Source organism: Microtus ochrogaster, chromosome 4, assembly GCF_000317375.1.
Source record: "Microtus ochrogaster isolate Prairie Vole_2 chromosome 4, MicOch1.0, whole genome shotgun sequence".
NCBI lineage: Eukaryota > Metazoa > Chordata > Mammalia > Rodentia > Cricetidae > Microtus > Microtus ochrogaster.
In genome coordinates this window covers 3,565,497-3,593,192 of record NC_022011.1, presented here as the reverse complement: position 1 = coordinate 3,593,192, position 27,696 = coordinate 3,565,497, and the positions used below count along the sequence as shown (strand labels likewise).

At 39.5% G+C, this 27,696-nt stretch overlaps 1 protein-coding gene across 8 annotated transcripts in view; it reads left to right on the top strand.

Moving 5' to 3' along the window:
- The window catches only part of Nfat5 (nuclear factor of activated T cells 5), a 76,821-nt gene extending 50,637 nt beyond the window's left edge, over window positions 1-26,184 (top strand). For 4 of the 8 annotated variants that reach the window (XM_026778608.1, XM_005345403.3, XM_026778610.1 and 1 more), the window contains 10 exons: window positions 496-686; window positions 3,838-4,010; window positions 5,878-6,012; window positions 6,123-6,175; window positions 9,063-9,195; window positions 11,696-11,779; window positions 17,719-17,867; window positions 18,588-21,126; window positions 22,009-22,247; window positions 22,706-26,184. In XM_026778608.1, coding sequence (XP_026634409.1) covers window positions 496-686; window positions 3,838-4,010; window positions 5,878-6,012; window positions 6,123-6,175; window positions 9,063-9,195; window positions 11,696-11,779; window positions 17,719-17,867; window positions 18,588-21,126; window positions 22,009-22,244 — 3,693 coding nt within the window. In that variant the 3' untranslated portion in view covers window positions 22,245-22,247; window positions 22,706-26,184. Of the gene's footprint in view, window positions 1-495; window positions 687-3,837; window positions 4,011-5,877; window positions 6,013-6,122; window positions 6,176-9,062; window positions 9,196-11,695; window positions 11,780-17,718; window positions 17,868-18,587; window positions 21,127-22,008; window positions 22,248-22,705 lie in introns of those variants that run through there. The other 4 variants (XM_026778607.1, XM_026778606.1, XM_013353756.1 and 1 more) reach the window with 2 other exon arrangements.
- The last annotated feature ends 1,512 nt before the right edge of the window (window positions 26,185-27,696 follow it).

Genomic DNA, 27,696 nt, shown 5'->3' with positions numbered 1-27,696 from the left:
GGCTGGTCTCGAACTCACAGAGATCCGCCTGCCTCTGCCTCCCGAGTGCTGGGATTAAAGGCGTGCGCCACCATCGCCCGGCTTGCAATTTTTCTTTATAAGAAAATGTTTGAGCTGGATTGTGGGTAGAGTACTGACTAGCATTTGTGAGCATCTGGGTTTAGTCTTCAACACACCAAAAACAAAAAGGAAGGAAAAGAAGAGTTTACATATTTTCTTTTATGTTTAAAACTAGATGAAGTTCAGTTTTAAATATAGGATTTGATTTTAGTTTTTGAGACAGTGTTTCTCTGTGTAGTTGTGGCTGTTCTGGAACTCACTCTGTAGACCAGGCTGCCTGGAACTCAGAGATCCGCCTGCCTCTGTCTCCCAAGTGCTGGGATTAAAGGCGTGCACCACCACTGCCTGGCCAGGATTTGATTTTGAATGTTGAGTTTATAATGAGCTTATTTAAAATGCTACCTAATGCTTATGCTACATATTTTCTGGTTCCAGCTGGAAGGTCATAATGAACCGGTAGTGTTGCAGGTGTTTGTGGGCAATGATTCTGGTCGAGTGAAACCACACGGATTTTACCAAGCCTGTAGGGTAACTGGACGAAATACCACCCCCTGCAAAGAAGTGGACATTGAAGGGACCACTGTTATAGAAGTCGGCCTCGATCCTAGCAACAACATGACACTGGCGTAAGAACTTAATAAAATCTCTCTCTTTCTCTCTCTCTACTTCTCCCTTGCCCTTCTCCTTTTTCCCCTCCCCCTTTTCTTTTTCCTCTCCCCTTTTCCCCCCTCCTCTTTCCCTTTTCCTCTTTTTAGGGGCAAGGTTGGGCAAGGTTGCAGTATATCATTTCAGTATATCATTTTGACTGGTTTGGAACTCACAGAGATCTGCCACCTGGGTGCTAGGTTAAAGGTGTGTGCCACTATGCCTGGCAAATTTTTATTTTATTTTTTTTATCTGCTTTTTTTTTTTTTAGTTTCGGTTTTATTTTTGGAGACAGGATCTCTCTACATAGCCCTGGCTGTACTGTGGAACTACTGTATAGACCAGGCTGGGCCTGTCTCTGCCTTCCAAGTCCTTAGATTAAAGTTGTGTACCACCACACCTGGCTGATGGAAAATTTTAAAAATGGATCTACTTTATTTATGTGTGTGTGTATTCCTTTGTGAGTTTATGTGAATTATGTGTGTGCAGTTGCCTATAGAGGATATTGAATCTCCTGGAATTAGAGTGACAGGCAGTTGCGAGCCAACCTGCATGACTGCTAGAAACCAAACCCAAGACCTCTGCAAGAGTAGCAAGTGCTCTTAACCTCTGAGCCATTTCTCTAGTTCCTACGATACTTTTTATTATTTATTATACTTTTATGATACTCGGGAAAATATTTATTTTTCTAGAGAATAGAAGATTTTGAGGCTCTCTCTCTCTCTCTCTCTCTCTCTCTCTCTCTCTCTCTCTCTCTCTCTCTCTCTCTCTCTCTGTGTGTGTGTGTGTGTCTCTTTCTGTCTCTGTCTGTCTTTTGTTTTTCAAGACAGGGTTTCTCTGTATACCCCTGGCTGTACTGGAACTAGCTCTGTAGACCAGGCTGGCTTCTAACTCAGAGATCCATCTGCCTCTGCTTCCTGAGTGCTAGGTAAGGTATGGGTCACCATGTTTAGCTAATTTTGAGGATCTTACTAAAATGTTTTAAATAGAACAAACTCTTCTTTTAAAGAGGTTCCTACAGGGCTATAGCAGTGGTTTCACTGTTAAAGGCTAGGCTCACAACCAAAAAGACAAAAAGGGTTCCTCTAGAATGGTGACGGACTAAATTACACCCTTTTTTTCTTTCCTAAAAATTCTCAAAGCAGGGAAATGAAGGCTCAGGAGAATGCTGGCTTTTTAGAAGATGAGATCAAGACTTATCTATTGAAATTTTTAATATTAATACTGAGAATAAAAGTTACATAGCCAGGGGCCTGGGGAATGTATCTTGATTGGCCCTTCGTTGGATCCCCAGCACAATGTGACTTAGGTGTGATGCCACATGTCTGTAACACAAGCACTCAGAGATAGAGTCAAGAGAGCCAGAAGTTCATGGTCACACTTGACTACATAATGAAATTGGGACTCTGTTTCCAAAAGAAAACAGAGAAGAAATATTTTTTAAAACCCTAAAATAACCCTTCCAGAGGTGGTTCAGAAAAGACATCCTAGGGCTTACATGGTAGAATGAGGTACTGAGTCACAAAAAGTTGTCTTCTGACCTCCACACGTACCTTGGCATGCCTGCCCCCAACAAGAATGAACAAATGAATGTTATAAAAATTGTATGAATAACTTAAATTTTATTGTGTGGATTTGGGGGGGGTTGTTTGTTTGTGTTTTGTGTTTGCTTTTGTATAGTCCTTGCTGTCCTGGAGTTCTCTATATAGACAATGTTTATCTTTCCAGGTTTTTGTTCAGTTTTGTTTTTGACAAAATTGAGATAATACTATGTCCATTATTTTGTAATCTGCTTTTCAGTTAATTTAGGAATATTTTGCAGTTTTTAAAAATGCTACCAGTTTTTAATGCCTATATAACCTTCCACTGCAGAGGCTAGTTACTAATTTTTTCCCCCTGAGATAGGGTTTCTCTGTGTAGCTTTGGAGCCTGTCCTGACACTAACTCTGTAAACCAGGTTGTCCTTGAACTCACAAAGATCCACCTGACTCTGTCTTCCTGAGTGCTGGGATTAAAGGCGTGTGCCTGGCAATTTTTTTTTTTTAAATAAAGCATAACCCATTCTGGTTTTTAAAAACATTTTACTTTAGGTGTATGAAGTTTTGCCTGTATGTCTATGCACCACTTGCATACCTGATGCATGCCCACAGAGGGCATCATATCCTCTGAGACTTTAGTAACAGACAGTTTTGAGCCTTCATGTAGGCGTTAGGAACTGAGGCATTGTCCTCTGTTCTAGTTAGATAGAGCCAGTGTTCTTAATTGCTGAGCCATCTCTCCACTCCCTCATTCTGTTTTAATGTCTGAGTTAGCTACAAAAACAAAGTCCGTTTTCCTTTCTAAAAGAAACAGAATAGGGGCTGGAGAGATAGTTCATCAGTTAAGAGCACTTATGGCTTGTTTAGAGGATGAGGGTTTCATTCAGTTCCCAGCACCCACATGGCTGCTTAGAAGCTGACTTTATTTAACTCCAGTTCCAAGAGATCTGATGCCCTCCTAGCTCCGAGGATACCAAGCACACACATGGTACACAGATACACTGACAAACAAATGCATACAATAAATAAATAAGACAGTATATAATATGCATACACACATTTTTTTTTTTTTTTTTTTTTTTTAAGGCAGAGTCTCACTGTATAGCCTGAGTTTCCTGGAACTTGCTATGTTGACAAGACTAGCCTCAAACTCAGAGAGGTCTGCCTGCCTCTACCTCCCGAGTACCCACAAAAATACATAAGTCTTTTGAAGGCCATTACTTATGTTCATATTTAAGGAATAATTTTGTTTCTTTACTGTTTTTTTTATTTTAAATAGAAGACTGATGAGAGTAAGAGCTATAGTATTTAAAATTTATTCTTTGGGGGCCTTTTGACTATTACATATTCAAAGAATTAAAAGAATCAGCCTTTTAAATAAAGAAACTTGTTTTAAAGTGTTGTACTATTGTTGGTCAGTGGTGGCACTGACTTTAATCCCAGCACTGAGGAGTGAGAGGCAGGTAGATCTCTGTGAGTTTCGGACCAGCCTGATCTACAATCATCTCAAAAAAAAAAAAATCTCAAAAACAACAAAACGTTGTACTATTTAGACAATAACAGTGTCATTTGGTCCATTTTTTTCTGTTTTTAGGGTGGACTGCGTAGGAATATTGAAGCTGAGGAATGCCGATGTTGAAGCCAGAATAGGAATTGCTGGTTCCAAGAAAAAGAGCACTCGAGCCAGATTGGTTTTTCGAGTCAATATCACAAGGAAAGACGGCTCCACTCTGACATTGCAGACACCCTCTTCCCCAATTTTGTGTAGTAAGTAAGGAAATATGGAGATGCTAGATATATGAAGAGTTCTTAAGCTCAATTTTTCAGGTATCTGTAAAATTTAATGTTTATACTTTAGCTCATGAACATGTCAAACTTGAAACACTTTAAAGCTGTAGTCAAGAGAACACAGTGGTGCTGGATGGATGATGGTGGTGCACGCCTTTAATCCCAGCATTTTGGGAGGCAGAGACAGGCAGAACTCTGAATTTGAGGCCAGCCTGGTCTACAGAGTGAGTTGCAGGACAGGACAGGCTCCAAAGCTACTGAGAAACTCTGTCTTGGGAAAAAAAAAAGTTGTTAGCTGGATTGGTGGCACAGACTGTAATCCTAGTTAACTAAGGGTAGAAGCAAGAAGATGGCCAGAGTATAGTCCAGTCTGTTCTGAAAGACAAGATATGTTTCAGACTCTAAGTCATTCTTAGTAGTGAGGTTAAGGACAGCCTGAGCTACCAGAAATCCATCTCAGAACTTAAAAGTATTAAAATACATTAGAAAGATACATAACCATTTATAGGACCCTATTATCATATGCTGATATTGTAAAGGGCTGAAGAGAGGATGGTTGTTCTTCTAGAGGACTTAGATTTGATTCCTAGCAGTTACAGGGTAGCGCAGAGTCTCAGGGATCTGATGCCCCATTCCCCCTCCATGGGCAGTGCATGCATGTGGTGCACAGACATACATGCAGGCAAAACACATAAAATTATGTTAAATTAAAAAAAATTAAGTAATTTGAGGGCTTCTAAGATGGCTCAGCAGGTAAAAGCACTTGTTACCAAGCCTGATGTTATGAGTTGGGTCCCTGGAACCCATATGGTGGAGAGGACTGACTCCCATAAGTTGTGATACACAATAAATAAATTTTAATGTAATTTAAAAAATATTTTACATAATTTGAGCCAGTGATCGTGTCACTTAAGTGTCCTGGATTAGTTTCCCAGCAGTGTCCCCCCAAACAAGTTATTTAAATAGGATGCCAGAAGGCAATTGCCTAGCCCTAGGATTTCTAAGCATCTTTGCCATGAGCTTTTAGAACGTTAAAGCGAAACAAGCATTATGTGTAGTATGTGTTTAGGTGTGTGTGCTCCACGGTGCACATGCAAGGTCAAAGACTGCTTATAGTAATGGGTTCTTTGCTTCTGCCATGTGGATTCTGGGACCCAAGTCTTCAGAGCCATCTCACCAACCCAAACACATTGATTTCTTTAAAAATAGAGTTTTAGGGGCTGCTGAAGTTGGCTCAGAGGTTAAGAGCACTGACTGATCTTCTAGAGGTTTTGAGTTCAATTCCCAGCAAGCACATGTTGGCTAACAACCATCTGTAAGGAGATCTGGTGCCCTTTTCTAGCCTGCAGACATATATGGAAAAGCACTATTTATCATTATTGTTATAAATAATAAATAAATCCTTTTAAAAAATAGATTTTTTTTTAAAAATTTAGTGTGAATGGGTGGTTTTGCCTGTTTACCACATCGTTCCTGGTACCCACAGAGGCCAGAAGATGACATCAGATCCCCTGGAACTGGAGTTACAAATGATTGTGAACCATGTGGGTGCTAGGAATTGAACCTGACAACTTGAGTTTGATATCTGGACCCACTTAGTAGAAGTAAGAACTGAGTCTCACAGGTTGTTCTTGGACCACCCACTGTGGTGTGCATGTGTACATGCTTGCATACACAGAGAGAGACACAGGTGGATACACAGTCTGACATAAGTAAAATGTAATAACTCCCCCAAATTTGTGATTAACAGAAACAACTCATAAAACTGGATTCATGATAAAAGTTGTAGATTAGACTGAGTGTTGGTGGCTCTTTTTATGGAATGTTTATCTGTGTATATCCACAGCTCAGCCAGCAGGAGTTCCTGAGATCTTAAAGAAAAGTTTGCATAGCTGTTCAGTGAAAGGAGAGGAAGAAGTGTTTTTAATTGGGAAGAACTTTCTGAAAGGAACTAAAGTTATTTTCCAGGAAAATGTTTCTGGTAAGTAGGGCATATAAGTGTTCCATGTTTCCCTTGTTATAAGAATACAGTTAAAGCTGCAGAGTGGAAAAGTTCAAAATCTTTTAAATCACTGTTTTTGTTTCTATCAGATGAACACTCTTGGAAATCAGAAGCTGAGATAGACATGGAATTGTTCCATCAGGTACAATTTAAACGTTTGAAGTAATTTTGTTGTTTGTTCTGAGCAGTTTCACTTTGTTTGGGCAGCTTCATCAATTATGTATTTTATTTATTCTGTCACATAATCAGGTGATCGCCACTTTGCCATGAGCAGCAGGAACATCCTCTAGAGCACTATTGGCAGGAACAAGTGGGGTCCTTGCAATACCAAGCTTGTAATAGATACCATGGAAGACTTGTCAGTTCATTTCCTTGTCCTGAAGGAAAAGGGAACTGTGATCTAAAGTCTGCTCTTTCTGAGGGCACTGCACCCCTTGTTCTAATTTAATTCTATGTATCTAGTTTTACTAGGTAATTGAAGCCTATGGCTCAATAGAATACTTTCTTGTGCTGTGAACATGTATCAGTTTGTTATTGTTATTGTTACCTATTTAGACAGGGTCTCACTACCTATGCGCTTTGAATTTTGACATATTGGTTAGATTACTATAATCCCCCTTTATTTTAGTGCTCTCTCCTTTTCCCTCACCCTCTCCTTTACCCTCATTCTCTTCTCCTTTATTGTCTTCTCTCCCACTTGTTTCAATTTTCCTCTCCTCATCCATCCATTTTTTATTTTTCCTTCCCTTCTGAGAAATGGGATGTTACCCACTCCACCCTCCGTTTTTTTCTTTTCGTGAAATGCTCATGTCGTCTAGGCTGGTTGTGAATTTGCTATATAGCCAAGGATGACCTTGAACTTCTGCCTCTGCTTCCCAGGTGCTGGGATCATAAACATGTATTATTATACCTGGCTTCTCCAGTACCAGGGATTGGACCCAGGGCTTCATACATGCTAGACAAGCACTAACAATTGAGCCATGTCCATCCTCGGCCTAATAATTAAATTTACATTAAAAATATGTATGATGTATATGGATGGGCACTCATGGCATGTAGTATGTGCATAATAATTCAGGACAGATTTATGGACTTGGCTCTGTCTTTCCACCATATGATCTAGGTATCAAATCGGGTTTGTGATTAAATCTATATCAATAAAGCAAATCGGGTTTGTGTGATAGATTTGGAATGCTAGAGGTCTTTAGAGGGCTGTGATTTTGTTGTTGTTTTACTATTGTATAGGGTGTGTTGGAGTGTGTGTACATGTGGCAGTCAGAGAACAACTCTGTGGTGTCAGTTCTCTCCTTCCACCTTTCTTTGGGTTTCAGGATCAAACTAGGTCATTAGGCTTTTTCAGCAAGCATTTTTACCTGGTGAGCCATCTTCCCAGCCCAGTCTTGGACTTTCTGCCAATGAACTTATAAACTAAATCATAGCATGATAAGTCATTGTTTCTGTGGTTTTGTTCATTTTTAATTTTTTAAAAATATTTATTTATTTATTATTTATTATGTATACAATATTCTGTCTGTGTGTATGTCTGCAGGCCAGAATAGGGCACCAGACCTCATTATAGATGGTTGTGAGCCACCATGTGGTTGCGAGAATTGAACTCAGGACCTTTGGAAGAGCAGGCAATGCTCTTAACCTCTGAGCCATCTCTCCAGCCCCTCATTTTTAATTTTTTAAATTTATTATTTTTTTCAGAGAGAGAGAGAGGAGTTAAGTGCCTTTCTGGGAAACATTTTCTTAGAGTAGAGTAAGATCTGGTATCCTAGAGAACAGACCTAGAGCTTGCATTAAATGGAAAATAAAGCTGAAGTATTCGAAAGGAAAAGGTGTTGAAATGACAGAACCTTGAAACTGGGCGTGGTGGTGTACACACCTATAAACCCAGGTTGAGGGGGGAGTAGTAAGATTCACAGGCCAGCCAGGCAATGTGTTTTAGATGACATCTGAGTGTGTTTTGTGTTTGTGCATCCTGACAGATTGTGAGGCAGAGCACCACAAATCTTTGTGCAGCTTCTACTTTCTTTTGTTTGAGAGAGACAAAAAAACAGTACTTTGAAGTGATTAAAAAGTGCTGTTATGCTGGGCAATGGCGATGCATGCCTTTGGGCAGAGGCAGGCAGATCTTTGAGTTCGAGGCCAGCCGGTCTACAGAGTGAGTTCCAGGACAGGCTCCAAAGCTGCAGGGAAACCCTATCTTGAAAAACAAAACAAAAAACCCAAATCAAAACAACACTAAAAGGAAAGAAAGAAAGAGAAAAAGTTATGTTGGGAAAATAAATATAATTAGGTTTGGGGAAGAATAAATACTTCAAAAAAATGGACGGGAAAGGGAAGGCTTCTGAGGAGGTGGTGTTTGTGTATAAGACCCGGGTATGGGTAAGGAACTTGGCCATCTGAGAGAGATGAAAATACTATAGTTGGAGAGAACAAGTCTGAGATAAAGCTGGGAGTCTGAATGTGTAGAGAGGAGCAGTGGGCAGACCTGCTTTTCGTCCCACCTGCTCCCGCACGGCTAGCTTAGCCCCGGAAATAATAACACACAAACTGTATTCTTTTAAACACTGCTTGGCCCATTAGTTCTTCTTATTGGCGAATTCTCACATCTTGATCAACCCATTTCTAATAATCTGTGTAGCACCACGAAGTGGTGGCTTACTGGGAAGATTCTAGCCTGCATCCATCTTGGAGAGGAGAGCTATAGCGTCTGCCTCACTGCCTTCTTCCTCTCAGCATTCTGTTCTGTCTTTCCCACCTACCTATGTTCTGACCTATCAGGCCAAGCAGTTTCCTTTATTAACCAATGAACATAACACGTAGACAGAAGGCCCACCTACATCATGAATGGAGCAGGAAGACCTAGAGATTGAGGCGGGTTTGAGCTTTGTAGCAAGACCTGACTCTAAAAATCTAGTGCATTTTTTATAACAAATTTTTAAAAGCTATGTAGATAATGTATTTATTTTTCTCTTTTAACATTGCCTTTTTTTCTGTTTCTTACACTTTTCTTTAATTAGAACCATCTTATTGTGAAGGTTCCCCCGTATCATGACCAACATATAACTTTGCCTGTATCAGTGGGAATATATGTTGTGACCAATGCTGGAAGATCTCATGATGTTCAGCCATTTACATACACTCCAGACCCAGGTATGTCAAAATGAAAAACTCTGAACTAAAATGAATAATTAATTTCTAATCCTTTTGAAAAAGTTTGAAGTCCAGACAACCAAAAATAAAAAAACCTGTAAATATGAATTTCTACTAATTTGACTTGGAGATGGATATTTTCTCAAAAGACAGCTACAAGATACCACTGTTGTTCTTAGAATCCTTCCCTCCTGTTCTCAATAATAGAAGAGCTGATAGTGCTTGAAGGCAAGTGCTCCAGAGTCCACACAGCTCACTTCCTAGTGAAGACCACTGTTCATTGAGTGCCTTTAAATGCAGAGGTGAAACTCCCAACTGGAAATTGCTAATGCTCTAGTTTGACTGGTTTATTACCCCTCCTTCCCCTCACATTGGGTTTGGTTCCAGGGCCTTAATATGCTAATTACATGCTTGACCACCAAACTATTCCTCTGGTCCCTAGTGTGCATTCTAAAAAGGAGAAACTTGAAGGTGATAAGTAATAACATAAAACTAGACTTATGATAAATGTTTTGGTAGTTTGGTTGGTTGGTTTGGTTTGGTTTTTTGAGACAGGATTTCTCTGTGTAACAGCTCTGGCTATTCCAGAACTCTATATGTAGACCAGGATGGCTGCCTGCCTTCTGAATGCTGGGATTAAAGGCCATTTGCCACCACTCCCTGGCAATGTTTTAAATATAATTTTAAGCACTTCATAGTTTAGAAATCAGGGTGGCATGTGCTTTTAATCCCAGCAGGCAGATCTCTGTGAGTTACAGGATAGCCAGAACTGTTGCACATAGAAACTGAGAACCAGGGGGCAAAAAGGAAAACAGAATTGGAGTCCAAAAGTAACTGGGGTTAAATGCTACACCACTACTGCCTTGCTTTAAAAACATTTTTATTAGGCTTGAGAATTCAGTCTGTAGTGTAAAGTGCTTGCCGTGCAAGTGTGAAAACCTGAACTTGATTCCCTGAACACATTTTCTGAAACCAGTTGTAATGGTGTGAGCTTGTAAGTACCAGAGCTAGTGAATGTGAGATAGGAGAATTCCTGAGACTTGCTCGCCAGCCAGGCCTAATCAGTGAGCTCCAGGCCAATGAGAGATCCTGTTTTAATAGAAAAAAATGGTTGGTTCCTAGGGATATCTGAGGTTTACCTTTGGCCTCTTACACAAATGGACATACATGTGCATACATATCTACACATACATATAATAAAGGGAATTAAATATAGGTTAGAGAGATGGCTCAGTCAGTAAAGTACTTGTTGCACAAGATTAAGATCCTGAGACCCATGGCTAGGGCCCACACAAGAAAGCTGACTACAGTGGTACATGCCTAGAGAACTGGATTAGTGACTGTTTTAGGGTTTCTGCTTTCTGCTAGAACCCAGGACCGCCAGCCCAGGGATAGAGCCACCCACAATGGACTGGGCCCTCCCCCATCAATCAGTAATTAATAACATTCCTTACAGCCAGATGTTATGGAAGTGGATGTTATGGAAGCATTTTCTCAATTGAGTTTCCTCAACACTGTGTGTTGTTGAACAGTTATTGCTCTTGCAGAGAACCCAGGTTCAGTTCCCAGCACCCACATGCACTGGAGGCAAGAAGATATGTGGCTTGGTAGCCAGCCAATCTAGCTAAATCTAGATGACCTCCTGATTTGACTAGGACAGTGTTTCCTCAACCTTTCTAATGCTTTGACCCTGTCTTAATAGAAAAAAATGATTGGTTCCTCATGTTGTGGTGACCCTCACTCCAGCCATAAAATTATTTCTTTGCTACTTTAATAACTGTAATTTTGCCACTGTTACCATAAATTTTTGGTGTGTAAGATGTTTGATAAATGACCCCTTTGGGGTTTTGACGCACAGGTTGAGAACCACTGGGAAAGGTACCCTTTTCTCAGCAATAGTAATAAAAATCATTACCATTTAAAGCCAAACTGACTTATTTGGAGTTCAAAATTATCATTTAGAAATGATCTTTGTTTTTCAGCTCATAAAATCAAAAGCTGTTCTGGAAGATTTAATAGTATGATTTTATAGTTCTCTGTTTATGCTAGTAAAGATTCTTTTCCAAAGTTTTACTGAAAGAATAATCATAGAGCTAGTATGTTCATCATGCATATTTTAACTTGCTTTAAATATTAACAAATGTTTTTGGGTTGGTACTTTTAAATAAATTCATATAGGTAAATAATTTTTTCTTGCTAGTGCTCTAATATAGCTGTTAAGTTTTAAATATCTCTCTTCCATTCATCTCATGTTACTAATATGTATAGTGTTTAAAGGATTCTTAAAGTTTTCTGATCTGGTCAGTGATCATATGTCCTATCTACTTGGAGATGAATGCATTTTAGAGGGTAGTCTGCTGGTTATAAAAATTAACTTAACCCAGGACTTAGAGTAGATAAGTCAGTGATGTGCTGAGAAGAGATTCCAGTTAAAGAGTAAGAATATGTGCTTTGCCAGGATCAATAAATTGAAATAAATATGTGACTTTTATTTTCACAGCAGCAGCTGGGGCTTTGAATGTCAGTGTGAAAAAGGAGACGTCTAGTCCAGCAAGGCCTTGCTCTTTTGAACAAGCCATGAAAGGTACCAAGTTGATATTTCTTAGATACTAATTTGGCCATCCTAAGTGTTCACTAGTAAACCTTAGTGCATTGTCCGCTCTGATGTGTTCTGATACTTAGCAAGGTGTTTTCCAAATTATAAAATAAATATTTGTCTGACTTTACTGATGCAGAGACTTGTTTTTCAATTTGCTATTTTCCTTTATTTAGCATATTGATATACTTTAAAAACAAAACCATAATAGACCAAATATGATGGTGTGTACTTGGAATCCTAACACTTGGGAGGCAGGGGAATCATGAGTTCAAGTTCAAGACCATAGGCTACACAGCAAGGCCTTCTGTCAAAATAACAAATATGTTACAATAGAGGAATTTTGTTTTAAAATTCTTTTTGTTTTTTTCAAGATAGGGTTTCTCTGTAGCTTTGGAGCCTGTCCTGGAACTAGCTCTTGTAGACCAGGTTGGCCTTGAACTCACCTGTGTCTACCTCCTGAGTGCTGGGATTAAAGGTGTGTGCCACCACCGCCTGGCTGTTTTTAAATTCTTCAGTGTAAAAAAGAAAATCCTTAAAGGGGGACTGAAGACATGGCTCAGCAATCAAGAGCACTGCATTGGCTGCTCTCCCAGAAGACCCAGGTTTGATTCCTAGCACCCCCGTGGCAGCTCACGCTGTTTAAACCCCTGTTCCAGGGTAGTGGACTCCCTTACATACATGTAGGCAAAAGTACATAAAATAAAAAAATATAATGAAAACAAAACAAAAACTTTAAGGGCCTTCAAGATGACTCAGTGGATAAAAACATTTGCCAGTAGTCTGATGACCTGGGTTAAATCCCCAAACACACATGGTGGAAGAAAAGAACCAACTCTGACATTTTGTCCTCTTAACCTTCCCATAGTATGTACACTACACATACACATAGATTAATAAATACATAAATAGAAAAAAACAAAACAACAAAAAACAAAGTCCAAACCCCTTAAAAGTAATAAACACACACACAAAAAAATAAAACAGAAGACTGCTGGTAGTGGCACACAAGTTTGATCCTCAGCACCCGTGAGGCAGTCAGGTGGATCTCTGAGTTCAAGGCCAACCTGGTCTACAGAGCAAGTTTCAGGACAGCCAGGAATGCACAAAGAAACCCTTTCTCAACGCCCCCTCACCCCAAAAATGTAAAGTAGAAATTATGGAGCTTTTTTTATGAAAGCAGTGTACTTGTTACTAAGACCAAAAAGACTGACATGAACTGTAGATATATGAAAAGTTGCCCTGGGATCTAACCATTCTTCCTTCTGACATGTTTATAATTTCCTTACCAATTAGAATGTTTGTTTTTCGAAACTATGACAGTCCTGGCTGTCCTGGAACTGGCTTTGTAAACCAGGCTGGCTGCAAACTCAGAGATCTGCCTGCCTTTGCCTCCCCAGGGCCACCACTGCCCTGTTCTACCTTTTGTTTGTTTGTTTTTTTGAGACAGGGTTTCTCTGTAGCTTTGGAGTCTGTCCTGGAACTAGCTCTTGTTGACCAGGCTGGCCTTGAACTCACAGAGATCTGCCTACCTCTGCCTCCCAAGTGCTGGGACTAAAGGCGTGCGCCACCACCACCTGGCTGTTCTACCTTTTTAAAACAACAACAAAAATGGGTGTGATGCCTACAGTGCCAGTACTGGGCCTGTCTAGCCTGCATAGTAAAACTGTCTCAGAAAGCCCTATACAAAGGAAACCATAAATATAAAGTGATTTAAGTCTGTTACAGTGTAGTAGGCAGATTCTGCTCCACAGTTTACAGTATGTTGTGATGATGCTTTTATGCCTTTACCTACGAAGGTACAGATTACATAACGACACCATTTTGTAAACCCCCCCCCCATTTTCCTGCCCTTAAATTCATGTGGATTAAATTATATAAAGGGGTATAATGAGCTTGGTTACAATGAAACTTCTCAGTAATAAAACTGAGAATTCCGATGTAGAATAGTTCCTTACTTGCTATTGTAATTGTGACCATGAACCTTTTCCAGAGTAGATTAGTAAAAAACTATGAGGTTGGGAATACACTGGGAATTTTATCAGACTCAACTAAAGACAGCCACAAGCCTGACTGTGTAACTAGTGTTCATTGAACATTTACTTGAAGTTGATGCCAAGCTCTTCATAAGAAAATGAAGCCAGAACTCAGAAATTAAGTGACTTGTATAAGGTCACTCAGCTTGATTGAAAATTTGTTTCAGCTTCATTCTATAGATCTTTGTCAGGCAGTGGTGGCATATGCCCTTAATGCCAGCCTACCACCCAGAGTCTGAGGCCAGCCTGGTCGACATATAGTGAGTTCCGGGACAGCCAGGACTACACAGAGAAACTCTTATCTCAAGAAAACAAAACCAAAAAACAAAGGGAGAAAGAAGTATTAATTTTTTAATCAATTCACATTCATTAAATGAATACTGTAATTACTAAAGAATATCAAGTATGTTTGTAATCTGCCCTGTTTGTTTTGCGACAGGATTTCACTCCTTTAACCAGGCTGGCCTGGACCTCCTGGCAATCTCCTGACTCAGCCTCCAGCATGTTGGGATTTATAGGCTTGAGCCATGGTACCTGACTATAATCTACTCTCAAACCTGTGTTCCTAGAAAATCAGATCCCATAGATAGATCACAACCCAGTCTTGCATGAAATTTCACGTAAAAGAGCATGTATTGAATTTTAAAAAGCAATGGTTTTTATTGTGTTTTAGTGTTAAAATATTTAGTCATTTGAGCAAAATTTTACTAGTTCCCCCCTCCAAATAAACTGAATATGAAACAGGCATTTTTTTCATAATTCAGATCTTATTTTGATAAATACCTTATCAATTAAAAATAGGATAAAATGGTGTGTGCGGGGGGGGGGGGGGGGACTGGAGAAATGGCTCAGTGGTTAAGAGCACTGACTGATCTTCCAGAGGACCTGGATTCAATTCAAAGCACCTACATGGCAGCTCATAACTGTCTATAATTCCACTTACTAGGCGACCCAATTCCATGGCAAAACGCCAGTGCACATAAAATAAATATATTTTAAAAAGTAAGGTAAAATAATTTTGTGAAGATGTAAACTAAATTGAGTTCTAAACTGTCTTATAGGTTTAGACTTTAAATTTGTCATCATAAGCAAAATTAGCAAATAGCTTATATTTTATGATTCCTCAAGCTTTATTGCTGAGCCAGAATGCTGTGTGGAAATTTAATCAGCAATACTTTCATGATAAAGACTATATGGCATGAATGACACTTAAATTTCTGTAGCAGCGATAATCCTTGAAGGATCATTCTTAAAAATAGCCATGATTTGTAATAACATTTAGATCTTGATCCCCCAAAATAATACTGTGGCTACATATTGAAACCTCTCTAAGCAGGCTCGCACTCTCTCTGTGTGTCTCTGTGTGTTTCTGTCTCTCTGTCTCTGTCTGTCTGTCTGTCTGTCTGTCTGTTTGTGTCTTTCTCTCTTGCTCTTTCATTTCCTAGCAAAATCCAAGGTGGTCTTGAAATAATTTTTTAAAGACATTTGTCATATTATGAACCAAGAAAAATCACAACTGGAAAGAGAAAAGATAACTGATGTGAATATTAATTAAAGTTGAACTATATAACAAAAAGTTCGACCATGAGATTAATGCAACAAGTAAATTTGAATTTTCTAGTGAAAGTCAAAATAAAAACAGAAGATTTTAGTAAGGAAAGTGAAGGTTTTTTAAAAAAGAACCAAATGGAAATTAGAGAACTTAAAACTGAACTGATTTTTGTTTTTGTTGTTGATGTTGCTAGTTATGTTTCATTGAAACTAGGGGAAATTATGTCTTCCACTTACAGTGAAGTCAAACAAAAAATCAATAATAAAGTGAGATAGGAGGATCTCTGTGAGGTTGAGGTCACTCTGGTCTACATAGTAAATTCCAGAACCACATAGGCCCTCTCCCCAAAAGTAAATAAACAAAAATGAAAGAAAGTAATCAGTAATAAAAAGAATAGGAAAGTCTTCACATTTTCCTATTTCTGACTGCAGATGTGGCTCAGTTGGTAAAGTGCTTGCCTGATGGACGGACGAGGCCCTGGGTTGGCTTTCCACACTGCGTAAACCAGGTGTTGGTGGTATCCACCTGCAGTCCCAGTGCTTGGAAAGCGAAGGCAGTGGTATTTGTTCAGGTCTTGGGCTTTGAGTTTAAGCTACCCTGAGAAACATGAGAGTGTCTCAAACAGTGCAGGGGCTAGAGAGATGGCTCAGTGGTTAAGAGCATTTGTTCTTGCAAAGGACCCTGGTTTCATTCCCAGTACCCACATGGTGGCTCACAGCTGTCTGTGTGTAACTCCTGTTTCAGGGATTCCGACCTTCAGCAGTGCCTAGTACACATACTTGCAAACAGGCAGAACACTCATACACATAATGTAAAAATAAATATTTTTAAAAGAGCAAAAATATGAAAATGAAATTAAAAAATAAATGAATAAAAATTAAAATAATAACATTTGAAAGTTTATGAGATGCTAGGCATAGTGACATGTGATGTTACGCTTGCACCCTGGAGGCTGAGAAGGGAAAATGAAATGTTTGAGACCAGCATGAGCTGCATATTAGTAAAAACTGTCTTAATAATCTGTATTTCTGCTGCACTCATGGTAGCTCACACCTTTAATCTCTTTAATGCACTCAGGAGGCAGAGTCAGGCAGATCTCTGTGACTTGAGGCCAACCTGAACTACAGAGAGAGTTTGCTGGGACAGCTAGGGTTACACAGAGAAACCCTGTCTTGAAAAACAATAAACAAGACAAAAAAAAAAAAAGACCTATTTCTTTTCCAGAGTCTCAAACTTCTGGATCAGGCTTTAGCTGTGTGATCAATTCAGACTGTGATAAACAATAACAGTAGGCTTCATAAAGTACCAGTGGCAAATTCAAGTAAGGTTAAAAAGAAGAAAAAAGAATTGAAGTCATGGGGACTAGTCAATGGGACTAGAGTAGAAAAGTAATAGTCGCCACTCCTAGCTGTAAATCAGTAGCTATTGGAAGTGGAGGTTGATAGAGGTAAAAAATAGTGAGAAATCTATTTAATGCATCACCTCAAATTGTTCAAGTTTCTAAAACATTGAACAGAGAATAAAAATTTATGAATTACTTTATGTTTTCTTAAATTTTTACTGTGAGATACTTCAATAATCTTAGCCTTTAAAAGGTTGGAATGCTTGGAGATTACCAGTCTGTGCTAAAATAAGCTAAGCACGATCCTTGTTTAGTGACACCTAGCATGTGCCTTGTGGGATACAGCCTGATATTTGAGTCAGTTTAGTTTATTATTTAGCCTACAATTGGGGGTATTTCTTTAGTGGTGGGGGGCTCTCTAGGTTTCAGGTGTTTCTCAGTTTGATTACCTGGCGTGATACTACATAAATAAGCCTGCCTTCTCAGCCCATACCAAGAATCTTCAAGCCAGGTAGGGGTGGGGATAAGTAGCAGAGTGGGCAGAGTGCTAGCCTAGGATGCATTAAGCCCTGGGCTCAATCACTGTCTTTGCCTGTATTAGGCATAATGACCCACACATGTAGTGCCAAGTCAAGGCAGGAGGATCAAAAGTTTGAGGTAACTCTTAGGGTACATATCTAGCTTGAAGCCAGCCTGAACTACATGAGAGCCTCTCAAAAATGGGGTAAGGGTAAATATATCATCCATTACATCCATTATAACATCAAAAAATAGACAATTAAGTAAATAAAATAGACATTTATGCCACCAGGTATAGTGGTACACCCATACTTTGAGCTGTTGGCGGCTGAGGCAGTAAGATGATAAGTTTGCGGCCAGTCTAGACTGTATAGAGACTACTTCAAACAAAAAAATAGGTTTAAACAATGGCTTATAGTAAACAGATAGTTTTTTTTTTGGTTATTTTTATGATTTGCAATTTTTTTTATGTGTGTAGCAATGAAAACATCTGGATGTAACTTAGATAAGGTGAACATTCTTCCTAATGCCCTGATCACTCCACTCATATCAAGCAGTATGATTAAGACTGAAGATGTCACTCCAATGGAAGTAACAGCAGAGAAAAGATCTTCCCCTATTTTTCAGGTGAGTTATGTTACTTGTGCCCCATATCTTTATCTCATATATGAAAAACTGCTATATTTACCTTTCTTGTTTCTTTGACATTTATTTTTCATTGGATATACCTATTTAATTTTGCTTTTCAGAGCATATGCTTTATATATCAGTAAAATTGTTTGCAAAGTAACTTCCAGTACACATTTTGACAAGAGGAGGAATTAATACCTGTGAGATGAGGGGTTTTTATAAAGGTATTACAAGTTGGTTTTCGGGATAAGGAACCAAGGATGTGAGTTCAAGTTTAACCTGATTGAACAGAAAGACTCTGCCCCCAAAATTGGTTGGTTTACTTAAAGCACTAATTTTAGCATTTTCAGAGGTAGGAACATTTGATTATGGCTTCTTCTCTCCTGTCTTTTCAATTCCCCCTTTAACTCACTTTTCCCCATTGCAGTGTTACCCATGATCCACAATGTGGAAGTGTTTTAAATTTGGTTACACACAAATCATAGGATTAATAGGATTAATGTTCTCTTACTATTCTTAATTTGGCTAAACATATCAATACATGATTACAGTACTGATCATCAGAAATTAATTATATCATAGAGAATCAGTCTTACACCAATTTCTGATTGGTACTGTATAGTAGAAAATTAGCTCTGTGCATTCTTAGAAACAGTTTTGGAGTAATAATGTGGTTATTGTATATGTACATATTATTTGTGACTTTTTATATTTTAGACTACAAAGACAGTTGGATCGACTCAGCAAACTTTAGAAACTATTTCTAACATAACAGGAAATTCATCTTTTTCATCACAATCATCTTCCCACTTACCTTCTGAAAATGAAAATCAGCAGCAGCTTCAGCCCAAGGCATATAACCCAGAGGCCCTGACAACTATCCAAACACAGGACATCTCGCAGCCTGGGACTTTTCCAGCAGTTTCTGCTTCTAGTCAGCTGCCCAGCAGTGATGCATTACTGCAGCAGGCTACACAGTTTCAGACAAGAGAAGCTCAGTCGAGAGACACATTGCAGTCAGATGGCACAGTGGTTAATTTATCACAGTTGACTGAGGCATCACAACAGCAGCAGCCGTCCCCGCTTCAAGAACAAGCACAGACATTACAGCAGCAGATCTCATCAAATATTTTCCCACCGCCAAGTAGTGTGAGCCAGCTCCAGAGTACTATTCAGCATCTGCAAGCAGGAAGTTTTGCAGGTGGCACCGCTGGTGGCAGCAGTGGAAGTGTTGACTTGGTTCAGCAGGTTCTAGAGGCACAACAACAGTTATCTTCTGTTCTGTTTTCTGCTCCAGATGGTAATGAGAATGTTCAGGAACAACTTAATGCAGACATTTTCCAAGTCAGTCAAATTCAAAGTAGTGTAAGCCCTGGAATGTTCGCCTCAACAGAGCCTGCAGTTCATACCAGACCAGATAACTTACTACCTGGGAGGGCTGACAATGTCCATCAACCGACTGAAAACACACTGTCTAATCAGCAACAGCAGCAGCAACAACAACAACAGCAACAGCAAGTGATGGAATCATCAGCTGCAATGGTGATGGAGATGCAGCAGAGCATTTGCCAAGCAGCTGCCCAGATTCAGTCAGAACTATTTCCTTCAGCTGCTTCAGCAAATGGAAGCCTTCAGCAGTCTCCAGTTTACCAGCAGCCTTCTCACATGATGAGTGCACTGCCTACCAGTGAGGACATGCAAATGCAGTGCGAGTTGTTCTCTTCTCCTCCTGCAGTTTCTGGAAATGAAACGTCAACAACCACCACACCACAGGTTACAACCCCTGGCTCCACTATGTTTCAGGCACCAAGTTCAGGAGATGGAGAAGAAACTGGAACACAGGCAAAACAAATTCAGAACAGTGTCTTTCAGACCATGGTTCAAATGCAACACAGTGGAGACAGCCAGCCTCAAGTAAATCTCTTCTCATCTACAAAAAATATAATGAGTGTTCAGAATAGTGGTACCCAGCAACAAGGGAATAGCTTGTTCCAGCAAGGGAATGAGATGATGTCACTTCAGTCTGGGAACTTTTTGCAGCAGTCTTCTCATTCACAGGCTCAACTGTTTCATCCTCAAAATCCTATTGCTGATGCTCAGAACCTTTCCCAGGAAACTCAAGGTTCAATTTTTCACAGTCCAAATCCTATTGTCCATAGTCAGACTTCTACAGCGTCCTCTGAGCAGTTGCAGCCTCCAATGTTTCACTCTCAGAATACCATTGCTGTATTACAAGGCTCTTCAGTTCCTCAAGATCAGCAGTCACCCAACATATTTCTTTCCCAAAGTTCTATGAATAATCTTCAAACAAACACAGTAGGCCAAGAAGAACAGATTTCATTTTTTGCGGCACAGAACTCAATTTCTCCACTTCAGTCAACATCAAACCCTGAACAGCAATCTACTTTTCAACAGCAGCCTCCAATATCACACATCCCAACCCCTATTCTTTCCCAGGAACAGGCACAATCCACTCAGCAAGGTTTATTTCAGCCTCAGGTGGCCCTTGGCTCCCTTCCATCTAATCCAATGCCTCAAAGCCAGCAAGGAGCAATTTTCCAAACACAGCACTCAATAGTTGGCATGCAGAGCAACTCTCCATCCCAAGAACAGCAGCAACAGCAGCAGCAGCAACAGCAGCAGCAACAACAACAGCAGCAGCAACAGCAGCAGCAGCAGCAACAGCAGCAGCAGCAGAACATTTTATTCAGTAATCAGAATGCCATGGCTACAATGGCATCTCAGAAGCAGCCACCACCAAACATGATATTTAGCCCAAGCCAAAACCCAATGACTAGTCAGGAGCAGCAGAACCAGTCAATTTTTCACCAACAAAGTAATATGGCCCCAATGAACCAAGAGCAGCAGCCCATGCAATTTCAGAATCAGCCTACGGTTTCCTCACTTCAGAACCCAGGTCCTCCGCAGTCTGAGTCACCACAGACCTCCTTGTTCCATAGTTCTCCTCAGATCCAGTTGGTACAAGGGTCACCTAGTTCTCAAGAGCAGCAAGTAACACTCTTCCTCTCTCCAGCATCCATGTCTGCACTGCAAACCAGTATAAACCAACAAGACATGCAACAGTCTCCTCTTTATTCTCCTCAGAGCAACATGCCTGGAATTCAAGGAGCCACTTCAGCCCAGTCCCAGGCTACTTTATTTCACAACACTACAGGAGGCACAATGAACCAACTACAAAATTCTCCTGGCTCATCCCAGCAGACTTCAGGAATGTTCTTATTTGGCATTCAAAATAGTAAGAAACAAATTTCTCTGTACTCAGTCGAGATGTTCAGATTATTATAAAGAAGCACAAAGCACAATGTTTTAAGAGCAGAGTAATAATTCCACCAACTGGCCGGGCGGTGGTGGCGCACGCCTTTAATCCCAGCACTCGGGAGGCAGAGGCAAGCCTGGTCTACAAGAGATAGTTCCGGGACAGGCACCAAAGCTACAGAGAAACCCTGTCTCGAAAAACAAAACAACAAAAAAAAAAATTCCACCAACTGAAGACTGAGGCCTTGAACAAGTTATTTGGCTTTCATGGGCCTGAATGGCCATATTTTCAAAAGTGGTCAATTTTAGATTGGTCATGATGGTTCATGCCTCTGTAGTCCTAATCTTTTAGAGGTAGAGGCAGGAAGATCAGAAATTCAAAGTCATCCGTGGCTTCGTAGTGTATTTGAGACTAGCCTAGGATACATGAGACCTTGTCTCAGAAATAGAAACCAAACAAGGCAATAATTTTTAATACCTCACAAAGATAGTGGGAGGGTTTAAATATAGTTGTGTATTAAAATGTATTTGCCATTTTAAGCCATTAATTTGAAAGGAAAATGAAAAATAAGGACAGATAGTATCTTAGGCAATTAATTTTTTTTTAAAGAAGTAGACATCAATTTTAACTGTTATGACAGGTAATTACATAGGACTTGGATGATACCTAAGTAGTGTTTTTATTTAGATTTAGGAACTCTCTGTGTAGACCAGGCTGACCATGAATTTAGAGGTTTACCTTCTGTGCTTCCCGAATGCTGAGATTAAAGGTGTGCTCCACCTCACCCATCCTAAGAATGAATGAAAGTATTTTTTCATAGATCTTGATTAATGAGATGTCTCTGATTTTATTTCTCTACAGATTGTAGTCAGCTTTTAACATCCGGACCAGGTTCCTTACCGGATCAGCTGATGGCTATAAATCAGCCAGGCCAGGCACAAAATGAGGGCCAGGCTTCTGTGACAACACTTCTTTCTCAGCAAATGCCAGAGACTTCCCCGCTGGCCCCGTCTGTGAGCAGCAGTCAGAGCATGGAGAAGATCGATTTGCTTGTCTCATTGCAAAGCCAAGGGAACAATTTAACTGGCTCCTTTTAATGTGTAAGTATTACATTTCGGCTTCTTATATTTAAATGAGTTAATAGCACTGCTTAGACTTTATCCTTTTAAAATAGTACATTCCCTTTGAGCACACTCTGAATGATAGCTTAGATCATGTTGGGAATACTGGACATTCCTTTTGACTGGAAACTTTACTTTAGAATGACAGAACATCTGGCTAACACATAAAGCCCTAGATTCAATCATAGTAGAGAAAGAAGAGCAAGACAGAGGAAATTCTGTAGAATAATAAATATTATAAGCTGAGAATATATCTCAGTTGGGCACTTCCCTAGCATGCTTGAGACCCTAGGTTCAATACCCAGCACCAGAGACTAGACTAAAGCCAGAGAGACTAAAGATGATAAGGTTCCCTGCGTGCATATTGTCCTTTGGGATCATCCATGGTGACAGAGCCTTTCTTCCCTAGTGAGATAGTGATTTTTTTTTCCCCCTAGAAATTCCATGAAGAAAGAAATGATTCCAAGACGTCCTGAAAACTTGTGGTTCCGTGAAGATTATTGAACTATTATGGAGAGCTACATTTGAGTAAATGGATAGATTTCCTGGCTGTAAGACTACACCCATACTGCCTGTTGCAGTAATTCGCCACCAATGTGCTTTTTGTTTCTAGTAACAGTGATAACTGAGAATCTGTTGGATTTTCCAGCTGTGACAGAAATGTTTTTGTCCTGGGTTTTAAAGTGCAAAGCTGGTCCTCTCAGTTATTATTGCTATTAGAAAATCACATTTGTCATGTTTACTTACATTTTTTTTCCTGCATTATTTTAGTCAAGTAATGGCTTAGGACAAAGTAAAGTTTAGTAATGAGTAAGTCTGTGATTTTGTTGATGTAAAAAACACATGGATGTTGGCCAAAGTGAAGGAGTTTCTTTCAGTTTTCATGGAGAAGCTGAAGGGGATAACTTACAAAAATGCTGTATTAAGAACTCCTCATCACACACATTCAGATAACATGCTTTTAAAACTGGATACAGCTGGAATGTTACTGAATTTTTCAGAGAGTTGTTAGTTCTCTGTATTTTCTACTTAGGGATTTAGCCATAACTGCATAAAAATATTTTGTTCTATGAATGAAGGGGATAATACATGACATTATGATCTCATATTCTCCTTCAGTAGTTTAAACTGACAGTAATTTGAGTCTGTTTTCTTCTAATCCAGCATTAGGCTAGTGCTCCCATTTTATATGCATCTATATTGTTTTCCTGTTTAGTTTTAGACAGCTATTAATATACTACAGCTTTATGACCCTGTAGTAATTTAGAGAAGGCAGCCACATTGATCCAGTGACCTGGCAGTCTGCAGCACGGGGCCAGGAGTACTCTTTTAGGATTATTGGGAGTTGATTCCTGAGAAAAAAACAATTCTCTTTTTTTTTTTCTTCCATGAACGGTGCTGTTCTGAAGTCTTCAAATTTTCCCCTCTAATGAAAAACAGTATAAATTTTTTTTTAACAGTATAAATTTTTACTTTACAAACAAGGCAAACAAAAATTTCTCAAACTATTACTTCTCCCTGAGCTGCAGTGACTATAATTCACTTGTCACCTCAGTGCTTTACAGTCGAAGTGGTCACTTAATTGATGTAAAGCCTTGGGCTTTACAGGGTCATATCACTGATTAAAAGGAAGAATTAACTTGTGTTACATCTACAGAGAGCAAAATTACACACTCCAGAACTCACATTTGTAGCATTAGTTGTAGAGTTTTGAGTGTTCTTGCCACCCGTGGGGTGCCTGCTCCTCACTACCACCTACATCTGGACACATGCTTATGTCTCATTTATCTTTGGCATGTGGAAAGAGTCGATGCAGCATAAGGCCAACGTGTGTGGCTTCTGTGTGCTCATATGTTTTGGTGTCCTGTTTGTTTCTTTTACTTCCTAAGTGTTTAAAAATTAGCCAGTTTGTGGTTTTCTTTTCCATCGCCTTAGTTTTCTTTTCATTTTATCTCTCCTTTCCTACACATTTGTTGAGCTGTGTGGAGCTGTGTTGTTGGTTTTGTTTATATAGCCAGATTCCCTCTTTTGTGATCTTCTTTTGTTTTTCAACTGTTGTTCTTGTCATTTGTTTTTTCTCTTTGTCCTTGTTTTTCTGCCCTAGCCCTTCTTTCTCTCTCTGAGAGGCATTGGATTACGTTTTCAGTAGTACAGGCTTCTTGCCGATATGAAGGGAACTTTCTAGAAAGAGACCTACTCTGGTCATTTAATTTTGAAAACAGTTTTCAATCGTTCAAGTTTTGGATGGTTTATATCTAATGTGTGTTTCATTTTTTTGGAAAGCTATATTTTATATTTAGGAAATGGTATACTATTTTGCTATTTGTACTGAGTGAGTACATTGGCATAAATATAGAAATTTATATATATATATATATATACATATATAAACTATTCTTTTTTGCCACACATTTTTGTGGTAAATTTGTGAGTTTGTCTGATGTTCTACCACAACGTGGCGTCTGATAACAGTGAGGGGTTTGTTATGTCTTTATTGAGTATTTAAGTACCTTTTGAAACAAATGGCCTGTTTATCTGTAGCCATTCCATCAGGCAGTTCCTTGATGTTACTAGTGAGCGAAAGGCAACTACTGTGTGTTTGCTGTGTCTTCACTCAGCAAGGTGTTAAAGAGCAAGGAAACTTATTGAGGCAGTGTATCAAATGGTGTTTGACGAGAATGAGCCACTCTGTCTTTGTTCACTATATATTTAATATTTTATTATTGTTGTTCTTATTAATTGGCTTTCTGTATCCTATGCCTTTTATTTATAAAGACACTAAAAATACCATGTTTGTAATTTTAATAACATTTTCCATCTTTTAATAGCCAGAACTACTTTATAGATTCTCTAAACCAAAAGTATTTTCCTCAGTATCTCCCTTCTCCCCCATGCCCTACAGGGAAAAATCACCCAACATGGTTCAGGTTCTGAGAAGGGTCAGCCACACAATTCAGTGCTTCAGCTTGAAAAAACACAGGGGACTCTAGTGTGCTATCTGGAACATCAGTGGAAGCAGACCCGTGAATCTGCTTAGGAAAGACAGAAGTCAGAGTTTAAAACCACATTGACTTCTGAGTTTTCTGGATTACTTTCTGAGATCATGAGGAGACTCAGGAAATCTGTTTATTCCAAGATGAAATCGGAATGTTTGTTGTGACTGCACTGTCAGTGAAGTGGCAGCAAGAGGTCTGGCTTGTGTGGTGACTTCTGTTTGTTCTGTACTAGAAGTTTATCCTTATACAGTGCTGATTGGCAATGCCGAGTCACTGGGACCAATTTCTGTCTTATACTGTCAGAGTGTAGAACAGAACATCACCTGAACTGTAGTGGTTTGAGTGGATGGAGGCAGAAACCCCATTTTTAGTCTCTTCATTTCTGTGGTTATTTATACAAGGGCTGTGCTGTGCTACCATATTCCTGTTCAATAATGATGGTTTATTTGTTTTCTTACATTGTTAAATGTTCCTTGCCCCTAAAGGTGTGTGTTAAGTACAATGTTCTGAATATATGATTTGGTTACAAAAAGTATGTGTCTTCTTATTGAAGAGTTAGCTCAGTGGTTGATACTTGTGCTAAGAATTCAGCTTTTCAGTTCCTGTTACTTATAGCTACCTGTGGGAAGACTCAGTGAGCCAGCAAAGACCTTGGGAATCAGGATATATTAAATTATCTGGCAGAAGGACCTAAATAAACTGTGAACTACATTTTATTCCTTTGTTACATTCAGTTCTTGCTTTCAGCAACTCACAAAAATGCTTGGAGCTTATCTCCCCCCCCCCCCATGCTTTTGTGTCCTTGTTATTCCACAGCAGGGAAAAAGACAATTAGATATTTTTTTGTTTGTTGTTTTCAAGGCAGTGTTTCTCTGTGTAGCCCTGGCTGTCCTGGAACTCACTCTGTAAACCAGGCTGGCCTTGAATTACAGAGATCTGCCTGCCTCTGCCTCCTGAGTGCTGGGATTAAATGTGTGTGCACTACCACTGCTCTACTTAGATAATTAGTTTCTAAGATTTTCTGTAGGCTTTTCTGATTCTAACATGTTATTTGTTATTTAGCCAATATAGGTCTGTCTATCCCATCTCCTTAGAACAAGTGTTTAAAGGAAAAAAAAAAACAGAAGGGAGAAATTGTGCATATGTCCCTTTAGAATGAAAATAATTTCTTTTTTCTTTTTTTTTTTGAGACAGGGTTTCTCTGTGGTTTTGGAGCCTGTCCTGGAACTAGCTCTTGTAGACCAGGCTGGTCTCGAACTCACAGAGATCCGCTTGCCTCTGCCTCCCAAGTGCTGGGATTAAAGGCGTGTGCCACCACCGCCCGGCCGAAAATAATTTCTTTCGACCTTTTTGAATGTTTGTTTTTGATTTTTAAATGAGGTTGCACTATGCTGCCCAAGTACTGGGCCTGGAGGTATGAAACACCTTACCTGAGCCCCTTTGGCCTTTTTAAGCCATTGTAAATGTTTGGGGAAAATGGAATCTGTAAGCAAATAAGAACCACAATAAAATGACTGAGTACTTCTTAAATTCAGCATAGTTGTTCATATTCTCAGGGGCTAGCTGAGAATTTTTCTAGTAAAATTTTCTTTTATCCCTGTGTCCCGATTTTCAGCTGGTTGGAACTAGTTAAAAGTTATGGGGAGACCTTGTTGTTTTACTCTGCATCACAGCGTAGCTCCATCTCTAAGGAGATGTATCTGCGTGCTTTTGGGTATGTGGAGGGGCTCAATGAAAAAGAAAAACTGTGATTCAGCAGATGTATTAGAGAAGTAGCTCAGACCTGGGGGTGTGACTCCGGGGTAGAGAGTCTGCCTACCATGTGCAGGGACCTGAATTTGATGCCCAGCACCACCGAAAGGGAGAGAAGCGAACATGGGTGTCCACACTAGCAAGAGGAGGACTCAGCCATTACATTTTGAGAGCTTTTCCCTTCTGCCTACATTTGTCACTAGTGCTTAACTGTGACGGTGGCATTCATTATGCAGGAGACTGACTCTATAGTATCGTTGGTCAATTGTCCCAGCGCCTAATTACTTTTTAGCTCTGTGTTTTCATGCCATCCTAAGCCTTGTATATTAATAAAATTCTGTTTTTATTGCTCTTGCTCTTTCAGACAATTTTTACATTAGTATTTTATATATAGATTAAATGTTTATGGAAAAGTGCCTTTTTACCATGCCAGTGCACCCTTCCTGTAATCCCACCTTCCACTGTTGCCAAGAATATACGAATAACTGATTTCAACAGGACCCAATGCTGTTGTGGCTTACATGAATTAACTCCAATTTTCTCATCCCAGCAAAGTAGTATCTGGGTCTTACATGAACAATAATGAAAATGTGTGTGTGTGTGTGTGTGTGTGTGTGTGTGTGTGTGTGTGTGTGTGAGAGAGAGAGAGAGAGAGAGAGAGAGAGAGAGAGAGAGAGAGA